This window comes from Aquarana catesbeiana, linkage group LG06 (assembly GCF_042186555.1).
Source record: "Aquarana catesbeiana isolate 2022-GZ linkage group LG06, ASM4218655v1, whole genome shotgun sequence".
Lineage (NCBI taxonomy): Eukaryota > Metazoa > Chordata > Amphibia > Anura > Ranidae > Aquarana > Aquarana catesbeiana.
Genome location: NC_133329.1, coordinates 366,774,965 through 366,797,249, shown reverse-complemented (window position 1 = coordinate 366,797,249; position 22,285 = coordinate 366,774,965). Strand labels below are relative to the sequence as shown.

At 39.7% G+C, this 22,285-nt stretch overlaps 1 protein-coding gene across 3 annotated transcripts in view; it reads right to left on the bottom strand.

The window, feature by feature from the left end:
• Nucleotides 1-245: 245 nt before the first annotated feature.
• CACNB4 (calcium voltage-gated channel auxiliary subunit beta 4) overlaps nucleotides 246-22,285 on the bottom strand; it is a 284,190-nt gene continuing 262,150 nt past the window's right edge. For all 3 annotated transcript variants that reach the window (XM_073634155.1, XM_073634157.1, XM_073634158.1), the window contains 2 exons: nucleotides 21,652-21,816; nucleotides 246-17,382 (listed from right to left, as the gene is read on the bottom strand). In XM_073634155.1, the coding sequence (XP_073490256.1) occupies nucleotides 17,122-17,382; nucleotides 21,652-21,816 (426 nt within the window). In that variant the 3' untranslated portion in view covers nucleotides 246-17,121. The remainder of the gene's footprint in view (nucleotides 17,383-21,651; nucleotides 21,817-22,285) is intronic.

Genomic DNA, 22,285 nt, shown 5'->3' with positions numbered 1-22,285 from the left:
TACAAATTTTCAAGCCTGTTAAATTGCTTATTTTTTCAATCTAAAAAAACTAAAATAAAAAGCAGCTGACAAAATGGTCCATTTATTCACAGCTCTGATTAGAAAATAGTTTTTTTTTTATCTGGTTATTGAAAATTTGCACTGAAATGTGTTTGGTAGGTATGATGGGGGAGAGATTTCATGTCAAAAGTACTTATTTCATTAAAATGAAGACTCTGCATTTTAATCGATGAACTGCTTAGGTGAATTTTGCTTGAAAAGACAAAAAAAAAAAAAAAAATTACTCCTCTATGCTTTTCCTATAATATTTAGAGCAGGGGTGTCCAACCTGTGGCTCATGAGCCACATGCAGCCCAAGATGGCTATGAATGCGGCCCAACACAAAACCATAAACTCACTTAAACATTTTTATTTATTTATTTATTTTTTTGTAAAAATACATTTTGCACGTGGCCAAAGAAAAATTTTACAGTGTCTCTTTACTGAACTTTTATAAGTTTTATCTTCCCAAAGAAAAATCTCCCACTATTCACAATTACGCCTTATTTATGTCATCAGTTTGCGGTAACACCTAAATTTGTGAGCAACTATTTTCAAGGATGAAGCACACAAAGGGCAAAATTAGAACCAAAATATCTCATGAGCAACTTGAGAATTCATTGCTACTAAATCCATCCAATCAGATATTGATGCGTTCATTTATCAAAAACAGTGTCATATATCACACTCGTTTTATGTTATCCTCTTTTACATTTATCTCTCCAAAAAAAAGGGTACATTATATCAGTGATCATTCATTTGTGATCTGCCTGACTTTTCCAGCTCATCCTTATTCTTATTGTTGGTGTATTTTACATGTGGCCAAAGACAATTCCTCTTCGTGTGGCCCAGGAAGGTCAAAAAGTTAGACACTAATGCCGCGTACACACGGTCGGACTTTTCGTCTACAAAAGTCCAACGGACGCTGACGGACTAAAGCTGGCTGGTAATCCGATCGTGTGTGGGCTTCTCCGGACTTTCAACTGACTTTTTCAGCCTCAAATCCGACGGACTTTAGATTTGAAACATGCTTCAAATCTTTCCGACGGACTCGAGTCCGGTCGAAAAATCCGCTCGTCTGTATGCTAGTCTGACGGACAAAAACCCACGCTAGGGCAGCTATTGGCTACTGGCTATCAACTTCCTTATTTTAGTCCGGTGTACGTCATCACGTAAGAATTCGACGGACTTTTGTGTGATCGTGTGTAGGCAAGTCTGTTCGTTAGAAAGTCCGCCGCAAGTCCGTCGAAAGTCCGTCGAAAGTCTGTCGGACAGGCTGTCGGACTTTTGTAGCTGAAAAGTCCGACCGTGTGTACGCCCCATTAGAGTTTGTTTTGGCTCTATTTAGGTTAGTTTAGTTTATTTAATTTAGGCAAAAAAAGGCAGCATTTTTTAGGTTAGTTTAGTTTTTAGTTAATTTAGTGCTCTTCGTATTTGTGTTATTTTCCTTTTCTTGTGTGTATTTGATCATTATTTGTAAACTGTAAAATGTCGCTATATTTATGTAATTAGCCTAATTTTCACTGTCTGGTTTGTTTTTTTTCCCCATGAAATTAAAATAATGAGGCTTCTAAGGGACCATCTTTTGGCACCACAACAGATCCAGACAAAACAGAAATAACTTTAACTGATACCATAACCTTCAGATACAATTTAAAGCCCAATCCACTCCTAAAAATCATCCAAAATAGCTTAATTTTGACCTTTTTTAACCACTGCAGTCCTGGGAGGATTTACCCCCTTTCCCGACCAAGCCCTTTTTTGCGATACAGCACTGCGTCGCTTTAACTGACAATTGCGCGGTCGTGCGACGTTGTATCCAAACAAAATTGATATCTTTTTTTTACCCACAAATAGAGCTTTCTTTTGGTGGTATTTGATCACCTCTGCAGTTTTTATTTTTTGCACTATAAACAAAAAAGAGTGACAATTTTGAAAAAAAAGCAATATTTTTTACTTTTTGCTATAATAAATATCCCCAAAAAATATATAAAAAAACGAATTTCTTCCACAGTTTAGGCCGATATTTATTCTTCTACATATTTTTGGTAAAAAAAAAAAAAAATCACAATGAGCGTATATTGATTGGTTTGCGCAAAAGTTAACGCGTCTACAAAATAGGTGTCATAGATTTATGGCATTTTTATTATTATTTTTTTTTAGTAGTAATGGCGGCGATCTGCAATTTTTATCATGACTGCAACATTGCAGCGGACAAATCGGACACTTTTGACACTATTTTGGGACCATTGGCATTTATACAGCAATCAGTGCTCTAAAAATGCACTGATTACTGTGTAAATGTCACTGGCAGGGAAGGGGTTAAAAACTAGGGGGCGATCAAGGGGTTAAGTGTGTCCTATGGAGTGATTCTAACTGTGGGGGGAATTGTCTCACTAGAACATGACAGAGATCACTGCTCCCGATGACAGGGAGCAGTAGATCCCTGTCATGTTGCTAGGCAGAACAGGGAAATGCCTTGTTTACATAGGCATCTCCCTGTTCTGCCTCTCCGTGCCACGATCGCGGGCCACCGGCGGACATCGAGTCCATGGGACCCGCAGCGTGCGTACGCCCGCTAGCCGTGGATGGCGCAGCGACGTAGGGGTACGTTGTTTTGTGCACTCATGCCACTTTGCCAACGTATATCGGCGTGAGTTGGTCGGCAAGTGTTAAATGTTTCACCAAAATCTCCAGATATTCATTGAAATTTCTGGAAAATAAAAACTCTAAATTTCACTTCTGCCTAGTTTGCAGGTACCAGTAGTCACAGGAGTTCTCAATGATGTCACTAGTCCAGTGAGCTGATTCTGACTTATTACACAGAATAGGACAGAGAGCAGTAAGGAGGACATGTAGTGCTGGGACCCAGAGCAACTAGTCAGATTTTAGTTTACTATATTCAGATCAATAAAATATTAATTATGATTGCTAGAGGTAAATTTGCACATCATTTTTGACCTCGTTGAATATATGTCATGCGCATTCTGAGGAATTTAAACCTTTAAAATGACTTATTTGCCACAAAATGGAGGCTTTTTATGTGTGTAGGTGACCAGTCCCCTATATTACAACCTTCATTTTTATTTTATTTTTGTTACATCGAACTGCAATCCAATACGCATGTTTCTTTGAATATGAAGAACTGCATGTTAGGTTTCAGAAGTGACAAATGAAATGTACGCATCTACAAAATTAAAATTTACAAACTGCCATTAACTGTCACAAACGACCATTGCATGAAACGCTTAATGAAGACATCTTTAACCGGCTCTAACAATTTACAGATTTGCTTTTTCAACTATTTTTCATTATTAAAAACACAGCTGCCATACCGGACAATCATAATATTTGATTTTGTAAACTAATCACCTTGTGCTAATTAATACAAATGTGCTTTATTCATTCTCTTTCAAATATTTCTTAGATTTGTCAAAATATATATATATACTGTATATATTTATATATATTTATATTCTAGCGCTATACATTACATTATTTGGTCTATTCACCAGAAAAACAATTCAGGTTTACATGTGCCCAAAAGATACTATTGCATGTGGTAAGTGCTCGGTTAGAGATGGAGTCAGAAGTCAGCCAATCAGCTGTGCGAATGGTAGGCACCACGGGCAGAGGAGAATGTAAGCTGTAAATCATGAAAAGCAACAATGGAGCCCTCTTGTTGTTGAGGGACCAACGCTAAACTGGAGCATGCTGAGACTTGTAGTTTATCATTTACTGGAGGTTACATAGTTACATAATAGGTGAGGTTGAAAAAGTCCATCAAGTCCAACCTAGGTCCAGATGATGCTCACTGATTAAATATTGTACAGAACCAACACATTAACCTTCAGCAAAATGCATCCTTTATGAAAATACTCACACCTACCAGCCGTGCATTCTTCTGCACAAAAATGTATTTCAAGTTGAAATGCCAAAAAGCTCAGTGTGCATTTTTAAAAAAAGGACATGTAGCATCCTTGTGTGCTATGGTGCATTAAAGGAAACCTGTAATTTGCCCATTTGGGGCAAGGCAACAGGATGTATTTAATGCCCCCCCTCCCTCACCTTCTCCTCCCCCAAAAGTTCTGTCCATCCATCGTGGGCAAAGAAAATACCCGGCATTACTGGGTAAGGAGGAACACGTGCCTCACAACCTTTCCCATCATGTTGAACAACTCAAGCTTTGTGATTGGCTCATTGCTGTCACATGGGGCTAGGGACATAGCCATTAGTCCTGTGTAAGCTCTGAATACAGTGACTCAATGATAACACATGGTTGTCCATTGATCAGATCAGCAGGGGGAGGAAGAAAAACATAAATATGCACTGCTGGGGAGTAGGCCATTAAAATTAAAGCAGGTCCACTGAAAGTGAAAGGGTTAAGCTCTAGTCAGCTTTAAAAAAAATGAAATTTAGCCATCAACTCCCCCCCCCTCCCCCCCACAAACACACAAATATGCAGGATAAGTTCCTCATTTTGACTAGGTGGGGTGTAATATGGAGTTATGCTTACTTTACACCTTGGTCAAACAGTAGCTGGTTCTCCACTCTTCTTAGCTCCCGGAAAGTGGACGGGCCCTAAAATCATGGCATACAATACAGGACCAGTAGTGGCTGCTGGTCTTGTATGTATACGAAGACTGGGGTGAGATGGGAGAAGAAGGGACCAGAGAAGAAGAGTGGCTTTGTGGAGCCAGTCATCACCACTGCAATTGGCAAAACTGGAGCGTGCAAACTCTGGTCCAGCTGTGCTTGGTAGCCAGCCAGCTTCTAACTTCAGCTTGTTCTATTAAGCTTTGAAAAAGAAACCCGGAAGCTGATTGGTTTCTATGCACAGCTGCACCAGATTTTGCACTCTCCAGTTTTAGTAAATCAACCCCAATGTGTTTTAAGGGACAAACACACTCCCCCTTAGAAATTTTGATGGTGCTTAAATGGACTCAGGTGAGCAGATATCAAACAACGCTGTGATTTACAGCTTGGCACCCTTTCAGGAGGGCAAGTTATGCAGTAAAAAAAAATATATGCAACATAGCCTGCATATATCCGGGGGGACAGACAGATTTCATTTTTTTGGCCAACTTAAGTTAGGCATTAAAAGTAAAAGCACAAAACCCCATAAATTAAAAGAGACATATGGGACTCATTTTTTAAAAATCATACTTACCTAGGTGGATGCTGCATCTGTCCTCTGCCGGCTCTCACACTGGGAACCGAGCGATCAAAACACGCTCGGTTCTCAGTGCTCCCCGAGCAGAGAGCTGGTGACCGTCAGTCACCGCCTCTCTGCTCTGCCCCCCCCACCCACCACACTCACTGGAGTACTGGGCTGTGGAGGGGGCAGGAGTGGCCGGCCCATCCTCTCAGTAGCTTGCTGAGCGGCTCAGCCGGGTCCTGGTCCAGGCATGTGGACAGATGCCGACCATATGGTCCCAATCTTGCCTGAGCCTGGACCAGTTCTGTGACGTCAGCAGCGCTGTGAAAATGGGACACAGGATTGCAGAACAAACTGCACTCCTGTGATCCACAGGAGAAGTACAGCCAAACAAGCTTTGGCTGTACTTCCTTTTTTAAGTATTTCTGTGCACTTGAGCAAATTAAGATCCAGATAGCCGCATTCCAAAAAAAAATTCCTTTACTGAAGATTCAGTCCATACAAAACAGGATAAAATGCAAGCTGCTAACGCGTTTCACATCGCTCTCACTGGTACTGAGCCAGCACCCTTTGGCAGGGAAGGTGATGTTCAGGTGCAGACGCCTAGAGCGGGTTTTCTTTCTATCTATCTATTTCTGTGCACTGTTAGGGCATCTGCACCATGGACCATCAGTATTCTTGAATGTTCTTCCCCTACTTTACATAATGGAAAAATATACATTACTGCATGTTTAAAGCATGAAAAAGCACATTCAAAGTACACCTAAATGCACATAATTGCATGTAAATCAAACACGAATCAACATGAGCCATAATTGCATGCTACCGCATGCATCTAGGTCACTAATAAATGTTTTAAGTGAATACAGGTATGAAAAGTCTCTTTGTGTTTAAGCAGATGTGGGTGGGGCTTGCTGAGAATAGGAGTGATTTAACAGAATAAAGGGGAAAGTATTAGGGGTATGGGTGGATCAGGAGCTATTTTTTTTCAAATTGAGAAAATTTGAGGTTTCAAAATAAACCCCTGCATAAAAGTAAGAAGAGTTTGCTGCCCAATCAGCTTCCCCTTTTCACTCCCCCATGCTGCACCGGTAACAGAATAATCCAAACGGATGCAATCCACTCAAAACCTTTCTGACATTTGGTGTGTGCGTGAATTTGGGCAGCACATTGGTCTCCAATAAAAAGTAGAAGGGTTGACGTGACAAATAGATCACATGGCACAGAATTTCACAGTAACCAATAAAATCCCTTCTATAATCCTGACAAAACAAAAACAAATAACTGATTGGCTGCTACAATCTACAGCACGTTTTCTTTGTGCAGTCACTGTAATACTTAAAAAAAAAAACAAAAAAAAAACAAAGCTTTGGCCCTATGTTGCTAAAAAATAAATACATAAATGCATACATTTATTGCTTCAAATCTGGGATTTGGCTCTACATCTAGTGTTTTCTAGACTGACAACAGATTTTGTTATCATAATTATACAGATGCAAAGAACATTGAGGATGCACAAAGAGGAGTCACCGACAGCAACCAGTGCAACTTCATCTCTTAACTAATTGTAGTAAATTGTAATTTGATTGGTTGTTATCGCTCCCTGCACTTTACACATCCTCATCCTTCCCTGCACTACTTTAGTGAAGAAACCCCATACTGTATTGGTTTATAGCTGCTTCTTTATTGTAAAGTATACCTGTCATCAAGGCATAGTACAAGAATCCATCCTGCAGACTGAAGAATGTACAGCCTATGAATTCATTGGCAACTAGAGGCCTTTATTATGATTATTATTCAGGATTTATATAGAGCCAACAGTTTGCGCAGTGCTTTACAACATAAATTATGATTGAAAGCGTTTACAAAAATCCATCTTCCTGCCTAAAGTAGATTTTAAATTTTTTTTTGTTTCAGGTTACCTTTCAAGGAGATTGAAAGGCAATAGTCAAAAAAGGCCAGAACGCAGTGCGGGATACCTGCGTTCCATGCATGTTTCCCAACAAAATTTGGGATCTGCAGCGGGTGTCAAAATTAACTTAACAACACCCCAAATGCAGTTTGTAAGCAATATGCCTTTGCCTGCACCGGATCGCATGGTACAGAAGTACCAAGTGATGCTGATGCAGTGAGTTTCCAAAAGTAGTGCATGTACTACTTTGGCGCGGTGCGATTTCAGCCCATTCAACATGAACGGGCTGAAATCACACTGCACAGAACTGCATGTGAATCTCGTTTTCGTTTCCCGGTGTAAGCCTCTGTTCACATCTCTCAATTATGGGCAGAATTGTCACCATTTGCACGCGATTCCAAGACCCTGCAGAATGCGCAACCCACTTCTGTTTTTTTTTTTTTCTTTAATGACACCCAAAAATGTGATGCGATTCTGCTGCTATAGTCGTGTGGCGATGGCAGCAAAATGCAAGGTTTTAAAACACATTACGCTTGTCAGACAAAAGAGGCGCATGAGCTGCTTTTCAGGAGACAAATGCACATAGGGCATGCCATAAATTAATTAGGCTACCCTATGTGCGACATGCAAAAATCGCATGCAACCTACTCTTGTTCCCGCTACGCAAAAGTGTGAATGCACTGAACTGGCCCTAATAGAAAAAAAAGCGCATGCTGCAGAAAGGGTTTGATCTTGGGAACCATTGTGACATTACTGAGGCACGGAGCATGCATTGGTTGACTGTAGTCTCCAAAATATTGGTCCAGCGCACAAAATTATTTTTTTGCATAAAGGAGAGAGAGTGGCGTTTTGAGGCATACTCTACCTTTAGGACCATGTTTATACCCATATTTAGGATTTAACATGAAACATGGGTGCATTCCCCACACCCCCATCACTAAACTCACCTGAAACGTGGGGCGCTTCTCCCTGCATCCCATATTTTATTAAATTTAGCATCATTCATATACAAGGAATGGGAAGACTTTAAGTCCCATCTGCCACTGCTGTTCACAGATCCTTGGGCACAAGTATTCATGGTTTACTTCCTCTAGCCCCATGCTAGAAGGTCTGTACCTCCATATGGACCCGGTGTTAAAAAGTACTGATTGCAGATGCAATACTCTGCAAATATTTAACAAAAACAAATGCACATTTTTTTATTGATTCCTTGTCTTTATTTTTGTTTAATGGTGGACTATGCCTTTAAAATAGGATTTATATTATTTCGAATATGTTACATTCTTATCATAAAAAATTGCTTTTATATTTTTTTTTGCTTCGGTTTTTAAACACCCATTAAATATTAGTATTATTATATGTTAAGTGATGCTCACAAATGTGACTGTTTCCACTCTTGAACTAAACTTAAAATACTACTGTATGTATAATGCAACCAAATAGAAATTTGTAGTGTTCTATCAATTACTGCAGTCTGTCAAAAGGCTGATTGTTCTGTAAGATTACAAATAGACATGTTGCAATTAGTTTCGTTCTGAATTCGTTTTTTAACAAAATTTCCACAAATTCGTAAATTTGGAAATAACCAAACTAACGAAAACCTGTTTAACTAATTTTTCCGAATATTTGTAAATTCGTAATTTCCAAAATTCGTAAATCTGAAATAATAACTAATAATAACTTAAATATTACTAACATTTAAATTATAGGTATTGGAATTTCCTTTCAAATTTGGCTCTTAGTAAACGTAACGAATACAAATGTATCCGAAGTTATATATCTGAAATAACGAATGCCGTATTTAAGCCAGTGGAACGTAACAAATTAATAATAATAAATAACATAAAAAAAAAACCTATTATTACTTATTATTATTAATTATTATTATTAATTTGTTCCATTCCATTTGTTTAGATGCGGAGTTCGTTATTTTGGTCGATCTAGTGGCCATAATGCGGTATTTTACTGCAGCCCATAATAAAAGAACATTTGTTCAAAAGAGAAAATAGCCACAACATTTATTTTTGTCCAGTTGGCACAGAACGAATGTGCATGCAGATTTGCGAATGGCTATACAAATATTTTTGCCCCATGCGATGAGTCAGCCTTTTTAAAATGGGTAATGTACTTATGAATGTCATCAATGCTAAGCTTACTCATACAGTTGTAACTTTAAAGAGTAACTCCCCTTTTGTTGAGAAAAAATAAATCCCTTCTGAGTGATTTTTGTACATTGCAAAGATTTTAATAACATTTGTTGCAGATTTAAGTGGTTAGCACTTCTGCTTAGCAGCACTAGGGTCGCCGGTTCGAATCCTAGCTAAGACACTACAGGCCTGGAGTTTGCATGTTCTCCCTGTGCCTGTGTGGGTTTTCTCCAGGTAATCCGGTTTTCTCGCGTACTTCAAAGACACACTGGTAGGTTAATTGGCTCCTGTCTAAATTTGCCGTAGTGGGTGTATGTATGAATGCGAGTTAAGGACCTTAGATTGTAAGCTCCTTGAGGGCAGAGATTGATGTGAAAGTATAATATATATACAGCACTATATAAGTACCTGTAATAAATACATTTCTACCTTTTGTTATTCTGAAGAAATAGGGGAACAGGAGTGATTGTATAATTATCAATCAGCTGCTGCACCTGCAGGGCTCTAATGAGGAAAGTGGCAGGGTCTGCGTTCCTTGAGATGTGATTTCCCTTTAGGAGTATCTCATCAAAAATGACATTTTTGTTTCTAGGGGTTCTGACTTGTATCTTAGTGCAGACTGCTGGGAAAATCAGTAAGCCAGTCACACAAACAGGAAATTATATATTTAGGGGAGTTCTGTACACCATATGTATCCATCCAAGTAGCCATATTGCATTTTACAGAAAATTACAGCGGCTGCAGATCGAAAAGGTCATTTTTAATAATATTCAATTACAATATGACTTGTGTCGCAACTGTATATGCTACATTTTGTTTTTGTTTTTGCTATTATTTCCCATGAAAGTGGAGTTACCCTTTAAAGGCCAATTAAACCCTCTGTTTAAATCAGCTAAACACAACCTGCTTATTACTCATGTCTAGATTGCATATGATTTTGTTGTAATTATATTATCTGATATGTATAACTCTGTAAACAAATTTGATCCCTCATTCTCTCGCTCTGCATTTTTGAAAATTTTCATCAAAAATAATCTGATTAAAATTTTTTTTTAAAAATCAGCTAAACACGTCCCAGTCAGAACTATAGATCTGCAATCAGAAAAGCTCATGCTCCTTGCTGATTGGAGAACTCTTACTCTAAGGAGCGCCTTGAACCTCTACAAAGGGACCATTGACCCCATAGAGAGCAAGAATCCCACTCTGCTGGTAAAAAACAGGCTTTCCTACCCCCCAAAGCCCAACTCCAGGCTGTGTCTACTTTTTAAAGAAAACAGAGACTTCATACAAGTGGCGGCCCATCCATAGAGGGCGCATGGGCGCCACCTCCCCTATCCATGCGTCCGGCCCCCTGATCTACATCAGTGGCACCAAACCATGGACTCCAATGTGGCAGGGTGCTTTTTCTTTAAGCACCTGATTATAGATATAGGCTTCAAAAAAGGGTGAGCTTGGGGCGCAGAGCACACCCAGTTGTGTTACCATAGCGAATAAATTTTTGCTAGTAGCACACTAAAGTTCCTCCCCGCCAATCAGGAGGCAGGTCTGTGAGACCTGTTTTCCGAATGACCAAAGCGTCATTCAGGCGATCCTATTGGATGCCTAACGCTTTGGCGGAAGACACACAGCGGACGAAGCTGGAGAAGTGGACACCGGAGAGGACACCAGGAGAGGACACCAGTGGGTAAGGGTCGGGCACGGGGGTGGGGGATTGCTGTGCCACGCCGCCAAGGGGGGGGGTTGTTGTTTGTTTGTTGCCACTGCTTTGTATATCTTTTGTTTTGATGGAATGTATTTAGAAAATTAAACTGAAGGCTCGATTGGGCTTTAGGCCCCATTCACACTTGCAAGTGGGACTGTTAGCAATTAGATGTGGGAGACCCAGCAAGGGTTTTGTGCAATTAGCTGTGAGATAAAGCCCCATTGAAAGAAATAGAAGACTGACAGCCCCTGCAGCTATTTGTGGCCACTCACATATTCATGCAATGAACATCTGCGATTGATCACCTGTCTGCATCCAGGGCTAATAGTTCACATGTAATCGCCGCTTAAGCAATGACATGTGCGCGCCCGTGAGTAGCTGTGGGAGCTGTCAGCCTCACATTGTTTTCAATAGGGCTTCCACCTACAGTTAATTGCCAGGAACCCCTGCTATGTCTTCCAAGTCTAATCATGTGTGTGAATGGGGCCTTAGGGCTCGTTCGCACCATGTCTGCTGAACTGTGTTGATCTGCATAGATCAAAGCAGAGTCAAGGCAAGGGCACATAGAAAACTATTCTTTTCTAGGTGTTCAGTTTACATCATAATGCAATCTTAAGGTGAGCTGCAAGTCTGCATTTTTACACAACAGAACGCAGCACTGCACCGCAGTGTGCCACAATGGCGCAATTATGCAACAGAGTTGAATAAAATGTTATTTTTAGAATATTTCAATGAAGTTTAAAAAAAAAAAAAAAAAGAAAAAACTGTAAACAAAGCACACTAGTGCATTATTGGTATACATTCGCGCATGCTGGTGTGAACGAGCCCTTAACTATGTTAACAAGTACATTGGTTACAAGGTCAGCAGTAAAGTAAAAATAAAATAAATAATAAATAAATATCACATAATCTGCTCATCATAAAGAATACTGGTTATAATTTTCTACCTATAAACATCTGAAACTATTGTCACATTTGTGCATAGTGTGGTATCCAGCAGCAGTTATCAATCAGATTTAAAGTGAACCTGTCATTAGGAGAAATATGGATTTGCTGACTTCATTTGGAAAATGCGAGTCGGCCTGTTTTTATGCTGATCCAATCACTTAAATACATTATACGTCACTGACCAGGAACAATTTTGCAACAATTAAAGTCACTTGCCCTGGCTCAGAAAGTACCAAAGCCATTAAATGCGCATGCCAGTCAATTAGCATTTTCTGATGAAACAGTCATATATGCCACCTCTCTATATTTCTGTCAACACAGGTTCCCTTTAATTTTCCAAGACATTTCTGTAAAAGGTGACTGTTGACTGGCTGCTATGGGTTGCCAAAATTTGCCAACTGCCCTTTGCACCAAAAGTACAAAGGGTAGTATTGTATAGATACCCAAAAGAATGAATCGCCCTTATTGAGTCTGAGTAATACTATGTCAGAGAAGTGCATGTCTTTTTTTTTTTTTTTTTTTGCACTTAGTGTTAAAGGACACCCCTGAAATCAGCTCCAGAATAATATCCAGTTTAGCCAGGCATTTAAAATGACACATACCCCAAAATGCGGAAATGGTTAAAGAGTAACTCCACTTTTGTTGAGAAAAAAAAAAACATTCCCCACCGGGTGATTTCTGTACATTGCAGGGATTTTACCAAACCTTGTTGCAAATTCCTACCTTTTGTTATTCTGAAGCAATCCCTGTGTGTTCCTCTATGTCCTTGTGCTTAGTAAACCTAATGGGAGTGGTTTCACAATTATCAGTCAGCTGCAGCAGCTGCAGGGCTCTAATGAGGAAAGCAGCTGGGCATGCATCCCTTTAGATATGTTCCTAATGGGAACATCTCACCAAAAATGACATATTTGTTGCAGGGGATGCCTGAAATCTGACTCAGTGCAGACTTCTGGGAAAATCAGTGAGCCAATCACAAAGGCAGGAAATGAAGTTTCTGGGGGGCGCTCTGTATACATTCTGTGTACAGAACACCTCCAGGTAGCCATATTGCATTACATTGTCAGAAAATTACAGAGGCTGCAGATTGGAGAGGAAAGTTATTTTTAATAACATTCAACTACAATAGGATTTGTATCGCAATTGTATATGCAATATTATTTTTTCTTCATTTGCTATTTTTACCCCCATAAAAGTGGAGTTACCCTTTAAACGTTTGTTTGAATAGTTCCTGTCTCCTAATTCAATTCTGTACATAAAGGCCTCTTTAAAAATTAGTAGACACCGGATATACTATGGGGTTGATTTACTAAAGGCAAATAAGTCTGTGCAGTTGCTCCAGAGCTTCGTAAATGACGTAAAGATAGGCTTTGCAAAGAATATCCAATAATGTGCAAGGAAAATAAAAAAAACAGCATTTTTGCTTGCTCATGATTTGATGATGGTAGTCAGCAGAGCTTCTACTCATTTACTAAGCTCTGGAGCAACTGCACTTACAGAGTCTATTTGCCTTTAGTAAATCAACCCCTATATGTCCATAGAAGCCAAGATGTCTATAGGCCTTTCACTATTGCTATAGGTAACAACTGTTGTCAACACCACAAAACAGGCTATCCAACACAGCACAGTGCTAATGGTTACTGCACTTTGAACAGTGAGTTTAGCCATACTGAATAAGCCAACTCTAAAGCAAGCTTTAGGGCCCATTTAAAACTTGTGCGTGCATTTTCCACCACATTGCTCTGAACAGTCCCATTCTTTTTCTATGGGCCCTCAGCCTGCATACAAAGACCTAAGGAATGACCCAGAATATTTTTTTTTCCAGCGCACCTCAAGGCGATCTTTTACTGCAAGCGTTGGTGTGCACTGAGGGTAAGGTGCTTTTATTTTGAATGTCTAAACACACTGGGGTACAATAAAAGTGAATGAACACACATCCTATAGCGCATTAACCACACGCCTTACTACCTATGTTTATGGGCATTAAAACACACATGCACAAGTGTTGATGCTTCCTAGGAAATTTATAGTCTGCTTTCTACCAAACATCTGGCTGCCGAGTAGCATATAGGACCCAGGTGTAATTTAATGTGGAGCTCCTATCCTTCAAGCCAACTGGAGTAGGCAATCACTGAGAAGCACAACTAAAGTTAATTATTCGGGATCCCTGAATACCTGGCTAATTATAGCCTTGGTGCTTTCCTGATTTTTTGATTCTTCCAGATGATAAAATACAGATCAGTGAAAAATATTTTTTTTGCACTTAGGAATAGTAAACAAATTTTCTGAATCAGCAAATACGGTTTGTTTCTCTGTCTTGGTTCTTCTACCCAAAATGTTTTAGTCTAAATTGAGGCTGAGTTGTCCCTAGCAGCCAGTATCCTTTAAATTGGTGGTCTCCAATCCATGTCACTGGAGACTCATGGCTCTCAACCTCCTGTGATGTTATATGTGGAAACCTTCTACCCTGTCTATCTATATACAAAATAAATAATGAGTATAAAGTCAATCCGAAGTCTTCTAACATAATATTTTCACCAAGACGTTCACCATTGTTAGAAAAGGCTTTCCTGGGGCTTCAGTCCACCCAATTTTGGAAAGCTGCAAGAAAGTTGAACTACTTTCCATCTTCTTTTATCTCTTGGACAAGATTTCTGCACCTGTGTTCACAACCTTCTTAGGCTGGGTTCACACCTATGCGAATTGGATGCAGCTTTCTCCGCATCCAATTTGCATAGTAGGAGAATGTGACCGGCTCTCTATGGAGCTGGTCCACATGTCTCCGGGGCGGCTGCGGAGCGCACTGTCTTTTTGACAGTTTTGAGTTTTGATTGCAATTCACCTGTAATCTGTAAAGCAGTGTGAAGAGGCGTGGCAACCAATCAGATTTCAGCTTATTGTCATATTAATGACTGATTTATTCTCACTGGCTTCTATGAGTTATTGCACTAGCTAACTTTATCAAATATCAAAGGACTACTCCAAAGCTACAGAGGTATGGGCCCTCAACGAAACACACAAAGAAACATCCAACATCTGAGCATTTGTGTAAAGGATTTTTTAAATTTCAAATGACATCCTCTTGTGTGTTGTAAAAGTTTTTTTTTTTTCAGATTGTGACACCATCTTTCTAGCATAGAATTATGAAATCTGCATTTATACTCTATAGTAAAAATAAATGTATAGTTTTTTTGTATTAAACAATTAAACATCCTCTTTTCTATACCCCCCACCCATATTCCTGTCCTGGTTATTATTTTAAAGTGAATGCAACATGCTCAAGTAGACTTTCCAGTCAATTTACCCAAATTCCAACAGGAATTGGCTTATATATTGGTTCCAACTGGAACTGTTCATTTGGAATTTCCCAGTGTAGGAAATTGTACCTATACGTGCCTTGACCTGTAGCCTAAAGCACAAGTTCCCCATTCAGATTATCAAGACATCAAGGCAGTTTGAGCTTACAGAGTGTCCTGACATGGATACTGTTAGGCTGCATTGGTACTTAATGAAAACTTGTCACTGTGGCAGTATCTAGCTAGTGCAGGTCTACCTGCAACTCCAGACATACTTTATTGAAGCCTGTAGGAACCAATAAAAGCAGGAATATTGTGAATGGACTACTATGATAGGCCTACTTATCTGACTTGTCTTATATCATTATACAGAAGCAGTCATGTGACTGGAAACCAATATCGGTGATGTGGTAAATTGTGATGTCAATCGGCTGATGGGACACTGTGATATTGTTAACCAAGATCTGGCCTTTTGATTTTCTAGGAATCGGAAACATCACTGTGGTATCAGCATTCCCCAGTGCAGTGACAGTTTTGACTGCTTTTAAATTGAATAAGGCTTTGCCATTTTCAGGCCTGTATTTAACCTATGGCAACTTAGGCTGCAACTAAGTATAGTAAGATTTAGGGCCTAGGTCAGTGAAGGCAAACCTTGGCACCCCAGATGTTTTGGAACGACATTTCCCATGATGCTCATGCACTCTGCAGTGTAGTTGAGCATCATGGGAAATGTAGTTCCAAAACATCTGGGGTGCCAAGGTTCGCTGTCATTGCCCGACACTAGTTTTGAATGCTTCGGAGATTATTTAGAAAACAATGACAGGTGCACTGGATCTTCAGTTAACCTCCTTCTGATCCGTTTCTGCATTCACATAGACTTGTATGAAAATGCAAAACCCATTTGAAGTGAGCAAAAAGCCTGCCAACACAAGCCCCTAAGGAACTAATGATAACTTGCTCCTTACATCATCAATTTTCATAGCTATTTGTAAGCGGGTCTACAGGGAGAATAAAAGAAAGTTAAGGTTTCACTACAGATGGACACTTTTTTATACTGTATATGTATTATTTGAATTCTACAGAATGGTATGGAACTACTCTGTAGTCATTTAGGTGGCACAGTAAAATTGCCCTACTGGGCACATAATGTACTTTATACTATCGGTAGGCCCTGTTTCTAGTCACGAAGGTATGCCTTCTGCTAGGCCTAGAGGGAACTTGTTAAATGTGGCTTTTAAGTTACACAACTGAACTTTGATCTTGCCCATTGTTTTAGTAGGCTCTTTGCTTACACAAAGTGACTCAGTAATAAGGGCAAACCTGGTAAGTGGCTGTGTGCCACCACATGAAAAATGGTTACGGCAGTCTGCTACATTTTTGGAGTTTACCGTAGGTCCTATATTTGTGATTTGGTCACTCTGTTGGAATTTTTTGTACTACAAGGCCGGCTTTGTCTGCTCATGTGAGGAGACCCAACAAGCATCTAACTGCCCTGAGCTTTGAGAATTAAGGCAGAGAACTGTTGCCCTAGGTTACAAATGGATGTGTGCAATACTCCATGTAAACACATACTGCTCTAATAGTAATGTCAAAGTAAAAGACCTGTGGATAGGGCACAATAAATCTCTACCTACATGTATATACTTATATAAATATGGTATTTTGCCTGTGATACAGCATCAAGTGACACTCCTACAGCTGGCAAAATAAAGTGGTCTGTAATTTCTATCTACTTCATGTTTCTGCAAGTCACATGACCTTTTTGTTGCCCATCAGGCCTGCTAAACCTCAGCAAAACAATGCAATTGTTTGATTGTTAGGCAGCAAATTGGTCAGCGACCAACTACATTTTATCAAGTTCCAAATTAAAAAAAAAAAAAAAAAAAGAAAATTTAGTAAAGAAATAAAAGGGAAGAAAAATCTCAAAGCCTGTGCCTGGAATCATGGCTATATCCTCCAGGAGAGCCGCGGTTCCGGTGAGGTTTATAAGTGTCCTGGTAGGAGTCAGAGTATTCTTCTTCCACAAGAGGGTAATGGTCGCGACTATGCTGGGAACTGGAAGACAAGCGGTTTCTGCTTTTCCGAGCTCTTTCGCTGTGGTAATTCTCATCTGAAGTCATTAAACTTCGTCTTTCGATCGGGGAGTTTTCAGTGGAATGGTTCGTGTTCCTCATGCGCTGACTCTGCAATACCCCAAAGAACAAGCAAAGTGTTAGGTTGCATTTTAAAAATTCCCAAGGATGCATGGAGGAAGAATTTCTAGTCCCCCCCCCCTAGATATGAGCTTTTCTGCAATTCATATCTATGTTTACATATTTTGGTTGCAGTTATTTTACATTTAGTGCAATTTATTTAAGGTCATACTACACTAAAAAACTAAGAAACTACTGAGCTTCAAAGTAAAATGAGCTACTGTCATACATTGGCCTAAGTCCATATACAAAAAACTAATGAATGCAAAGATCTTCATGTGATCCCTTAGTTCTTGGATGTAAAAGTCATTCACAATGGGATAAAACAAAATAGTGGCGCTGGCGCAGCAGGCAACAAGAAGGAAGCATGCGGCACAGTAACCAAAACGATGCCTTTGTCTTTGACAAAGGAGGCCATGCTACCGAAACACACCGTGACGCACTTTTCCTCCTAGTTGCCTGCTTCCTGGTGTTGCTGAATAACAGAGCGCAGCGCCGGCTGCTCCTGGGGCACCCTAGCTGTCAGTAAGGTTCACTAGATGCCATCTGCCATTCGATCCTACAGTGGCCATTGTGCAGGAACGGCTCTTATGATACATGGCCCATCCTTTATGGTATCATGTGAGAGCAACAAGTTATGTTTACTTTTAGCAAAGTTTAATAAATGGGATTACACTAGGATGGCTTACGCTATTTTGTAACTTTGTGTTATTTCATACATTGCCCTTGACTGTAAATCTGGCAATTCACAGAATTTTTTAGGAAAGTCTTTGTATGCTGCTGTGAGTTATGCAGTAGTAGGGGATTTGAACAATTTCATTTTATTTTAATTAAACATGATGTCTTGTACCATTTTATTAAACTGAAAGCTATTTCTGCTAATCACAGTGAGAAGATTGAGGAAGAATGCTAAAACGTGCAGAGAGCACTGCATGATTTGGGATGAGGATGCGCCTACTTTCTTAGTACAAGAAAATCAGTCCTTGCAGGTCAAATTCAGGGTGATATGCTCCTCAAAGGAGAAGTATAGGCAAAGCTTTTTTGGATATACTTCTCCTAGGGATCACAGGAGTGCAGTTAGTCTTACACTCCTGTGAACTGTTTTCAGCCAACAGCAGGCTGAAGCCCATTTGTCGGCTGATGTTACAGAGCTGGTTCTAGCTCTGAAAAGATCCCAACTGTATGGTCGGGATCCACCCAGGACCCTGGACCAGCACCTGGCTTATTCTCTCAGTGAGCCCCTGAGAGCCTGAGCTAGACCCTCCTGCCCCCTCCACAGCCAAGCGCTCCAGTGAGTGCTGGAGGGGCAAGCAGAGAGCCGGAGACTGAGTGATCAGCAGTGTTTGATCACTCAGGTCTCACTACAGAGCCGGTGGAGCAGATGCAGCATAGGTGAGTATAATTTTTTTTTTTCAGAAACCCATACTTATCTTGTAAAGGATAAGTTCACTTTTAAAAATATAAATAATCCAATCATTGTCAAAGGTTTGTAGAATTCACCTCCATAACGTCTCTAAAATTCGCCCCTTTTTAACAAATGAAACCAGCAAGCTCCTCATTCACTCCCTTGTTATCTCTCGCCTTGACTATTGCAACTCCCTTCTCATTGGCCTGCCTCTCCATAGGCTATCCCCTCTTCAGTCTATCATGAATGCTGCTGCCAGACTTATCCACCTTACCAACCGCTCAGTGTCTGCCAACCCTCTCCTCCAATCCCTACACTGGCTCCCAATCACCCAGCGAATTAAATTCAAAATCCTAACCACAACATACAAAGCCATTCACAACTCTGCCCCGAGCTACATCACCAATCTTGTCTCCAAATATCACCCAAATCGTCCTCTCTGCTCTTCTCAAGACCTCCTACTCTCAAGCTCTCTCGTCTCCTCCTCTCATGCTCGTCTCCAGGATTTCTCCAGACTCTCTCATATCCTCTGGAACTCGCTACCTCCACCTGTCCGGCTATCCCCTACTCTTGCTACCTTCAGGCGATCCCTGAAAACTCATCTCTTCGGGAAAGCCTATAACGTCTCTAACTAATCTTTTACCACTTCCATCAGCTTATTCCCCACAGTTACAACCTTTTGTACCAGCTGTGCCACCCTATTAGATTGTAAGCTATTCTGAGCAGGGCCTTCTTAATTCTTTTGTATCTTATTGTATTAGAACTGTATTGTCTCCCTTTTATATTGTAAAGCGCTGCGTAAACTGTTGGCACTATATAAATCCTGTATAATAATAATAATAATAACAATAATAAATAAATAAATGCACATCATTTTGCAGGTAAAAAAAATGTGCATTTATTATTTTTTTTACTAGGAGTCTGGAAAACCTGCAGACTTGTCAGTGTATCGGTCTGCTCATACCTTATTTGGGCAGGCAGTTAAACACTGACAGAAAGAGACAATGAACTACTTAGAGTGCTCAACAGTGCCCTGGTAGTTCATTGAGAACTACAAAACGACAGCCGCAAAGGCAAAGATCCCTGGCTTGCTGTCACCAGAGACGGGGTTTGGGGAGACGCTGCAGGAGTGGGAACATTGTCAGGGTATTAATACTGAAATATTAAACAGTGTTATATTTATGGAAATAAGCAAGAATCCTTAATTTAGAAGATTTCCACAAATCAACCAATAACTCAAATTTGTTTATCTGCGCTAATTTGAAGACGAAGGAATACAACGATGTGCAAAAAATATATATATTTATTACTAAAAACAGTGCCAAATAATATCAAAACATAACTGGTGATAAACACAGGATATAAATCCAAATATCAATAATATGGGTAATACAGATGAGACAATAACCACAAGCTCTAGTTTTAAAATACCAATGTCTTAAAACTTAGTAACTGCTTTGTAAATAGTTCACAGATTCTCAGTTATGCCGCAGATTAAGAAAACAAATAAGTGATGATTTTAACACGTGACTTCTCTCAAACAGTTCTTGCAAGTTCAAACTTTAAAAGCACACAGACCAAATCTTATACCATGCACAGAACTTGGTGATTTAACTAAGACTTATTTTTCAGGTAAAGATTGATCTCTAATGCATTTTCTGTTTAAGCATACCTCATAACTAAGCCATTCACTAAAACTGAAATTAGTTTCGTGAGAATTTGTATATATTTTTCTCTTTAATTGAACCAGAAAAAATCTCATACTGCAGGCAGAAATCTCTCAAATCCAATCAATACTACCAAGATAAAATGGCCCAGTCAGGTATATGTTTAACCACTTCCCGCCCGGCCTATAGCAAAATGACGGCTGGGCAGTGGTTCAGTTATCATAACTGGGCGTTCTATGACGTCCAGCAGGATAACTGCTGGCGCAGTCAGTCTGACACACCGCTATGATGATCTCGGTAAAGAGCCTCTGGCGGAGACTCTTTCCCACTTGATCAGCCGTGTCCAATCGGTATACTGGATCAACGTAACCATGTATAAAATACCAATACCTGGAATTCAGCTACTGCAGAAAAGTGGATATCACTATGATACACTAACACTTATAGCTGAACTCTGGGCACACAAACTTTCATTTAAATAAATTGCTCAAAAGCAGCAAATAATATCATAGCTCCCAACTGTCCCTGATTTTGAGGGACTGTCCCTGATTTAAAACTAAGTCCTTCTGTCACACTTTCCTCCTCATTTGTCCCTCATTTTGGTCTGATCGACAAAGTTGTATATAGTCATCTTTCAAAATGTGTTTACCTGCACTAAATCTTTCATCCAAATTCTTAATTTCTGCATTTGTAAATGTAAAAAGCCAGTATAAAGGAATAGTAGAGGGTTTATTTTTTTTGTATAATTCTCCTTTAAGGCGAATTAGGCAGGGGTGAGCCCTATGCCTACATACTTTTGCTAATAGGTGTCCCTTATTCCCACCTCAAAAAGTTGGGAGGTATGTAATATAAACTCACTTTGTGTACACAAAATGACTTTGTGAACCCAAGTAGTACTTGTAAAACTAGCAGTGACATCATCACTGGATTGTACATAGCTTGTGCAGATAGCAGAGTTGTGGGAGGGGCCCAGAAGGCCTCATACACTATAGATTTACTGCTGCTCGGGAGCTCGGGGCTTCAGCAAAATGGCAGCCTCCAGCAAGAAGAAACAGGAACAATGCTGGAGGCAATTTACATCACACACTAATTTTGTTAGCATAAATAACGTGGAATGTATATTCCTTGCAAAAGAACATTATTTTTTATCAAGTAGTCATTTGTAAAGTTCCACTTTAACCTTGGTACCTGTATTGATGTAAGTGCAGTCGATCCTAGATTTCTTCCCAGAAGGGGTGTCATGGGAGTACTGCTCGTGGTATGGGTAGCTCGCCAGTATGCTTCTAGGTACTCTGCTAAATGCTCACAGGCATCTTCTAGCTGATTCTCATCCAAGATCACATCGAACATTTCCTATTAAACAAAGGAAATACAAAGGGTATACATGACTTCCACTAGAAACAAGTGCCATGACATAGACAAAAGGGTGCACTGATATTTTCCTGACTTCTGGGTTAAGCTCTGCCTGTCATTTCTCTGTCCATTGAGAGCACCATTGAGAACACTGGGTACATTTTTTTAAATGACAATTTTTTTTATTTTTTGTATTGCATTTTAGTATAAATATGAGATCTGAGGTCTTTTTGGCCCCATATCTCATATTTAAAAGGTCCTGTCATGCTTTTTTTCTATTACAAGAGATGTTTACATTCATAGGAATAAAAGTGACACTTTTTTTTTTTTTTTTTAAACTGTGTAAAAATAAAAAGTAAAAGGTAAAATAAATAAAAAAAAAAACAAAAAACATTTAAAACGTGCCCCACTCCGCAGAGCTCGCGTGCAGAAGCGAACGCATACGTGAGTTTCACCCGCATAATAAAAC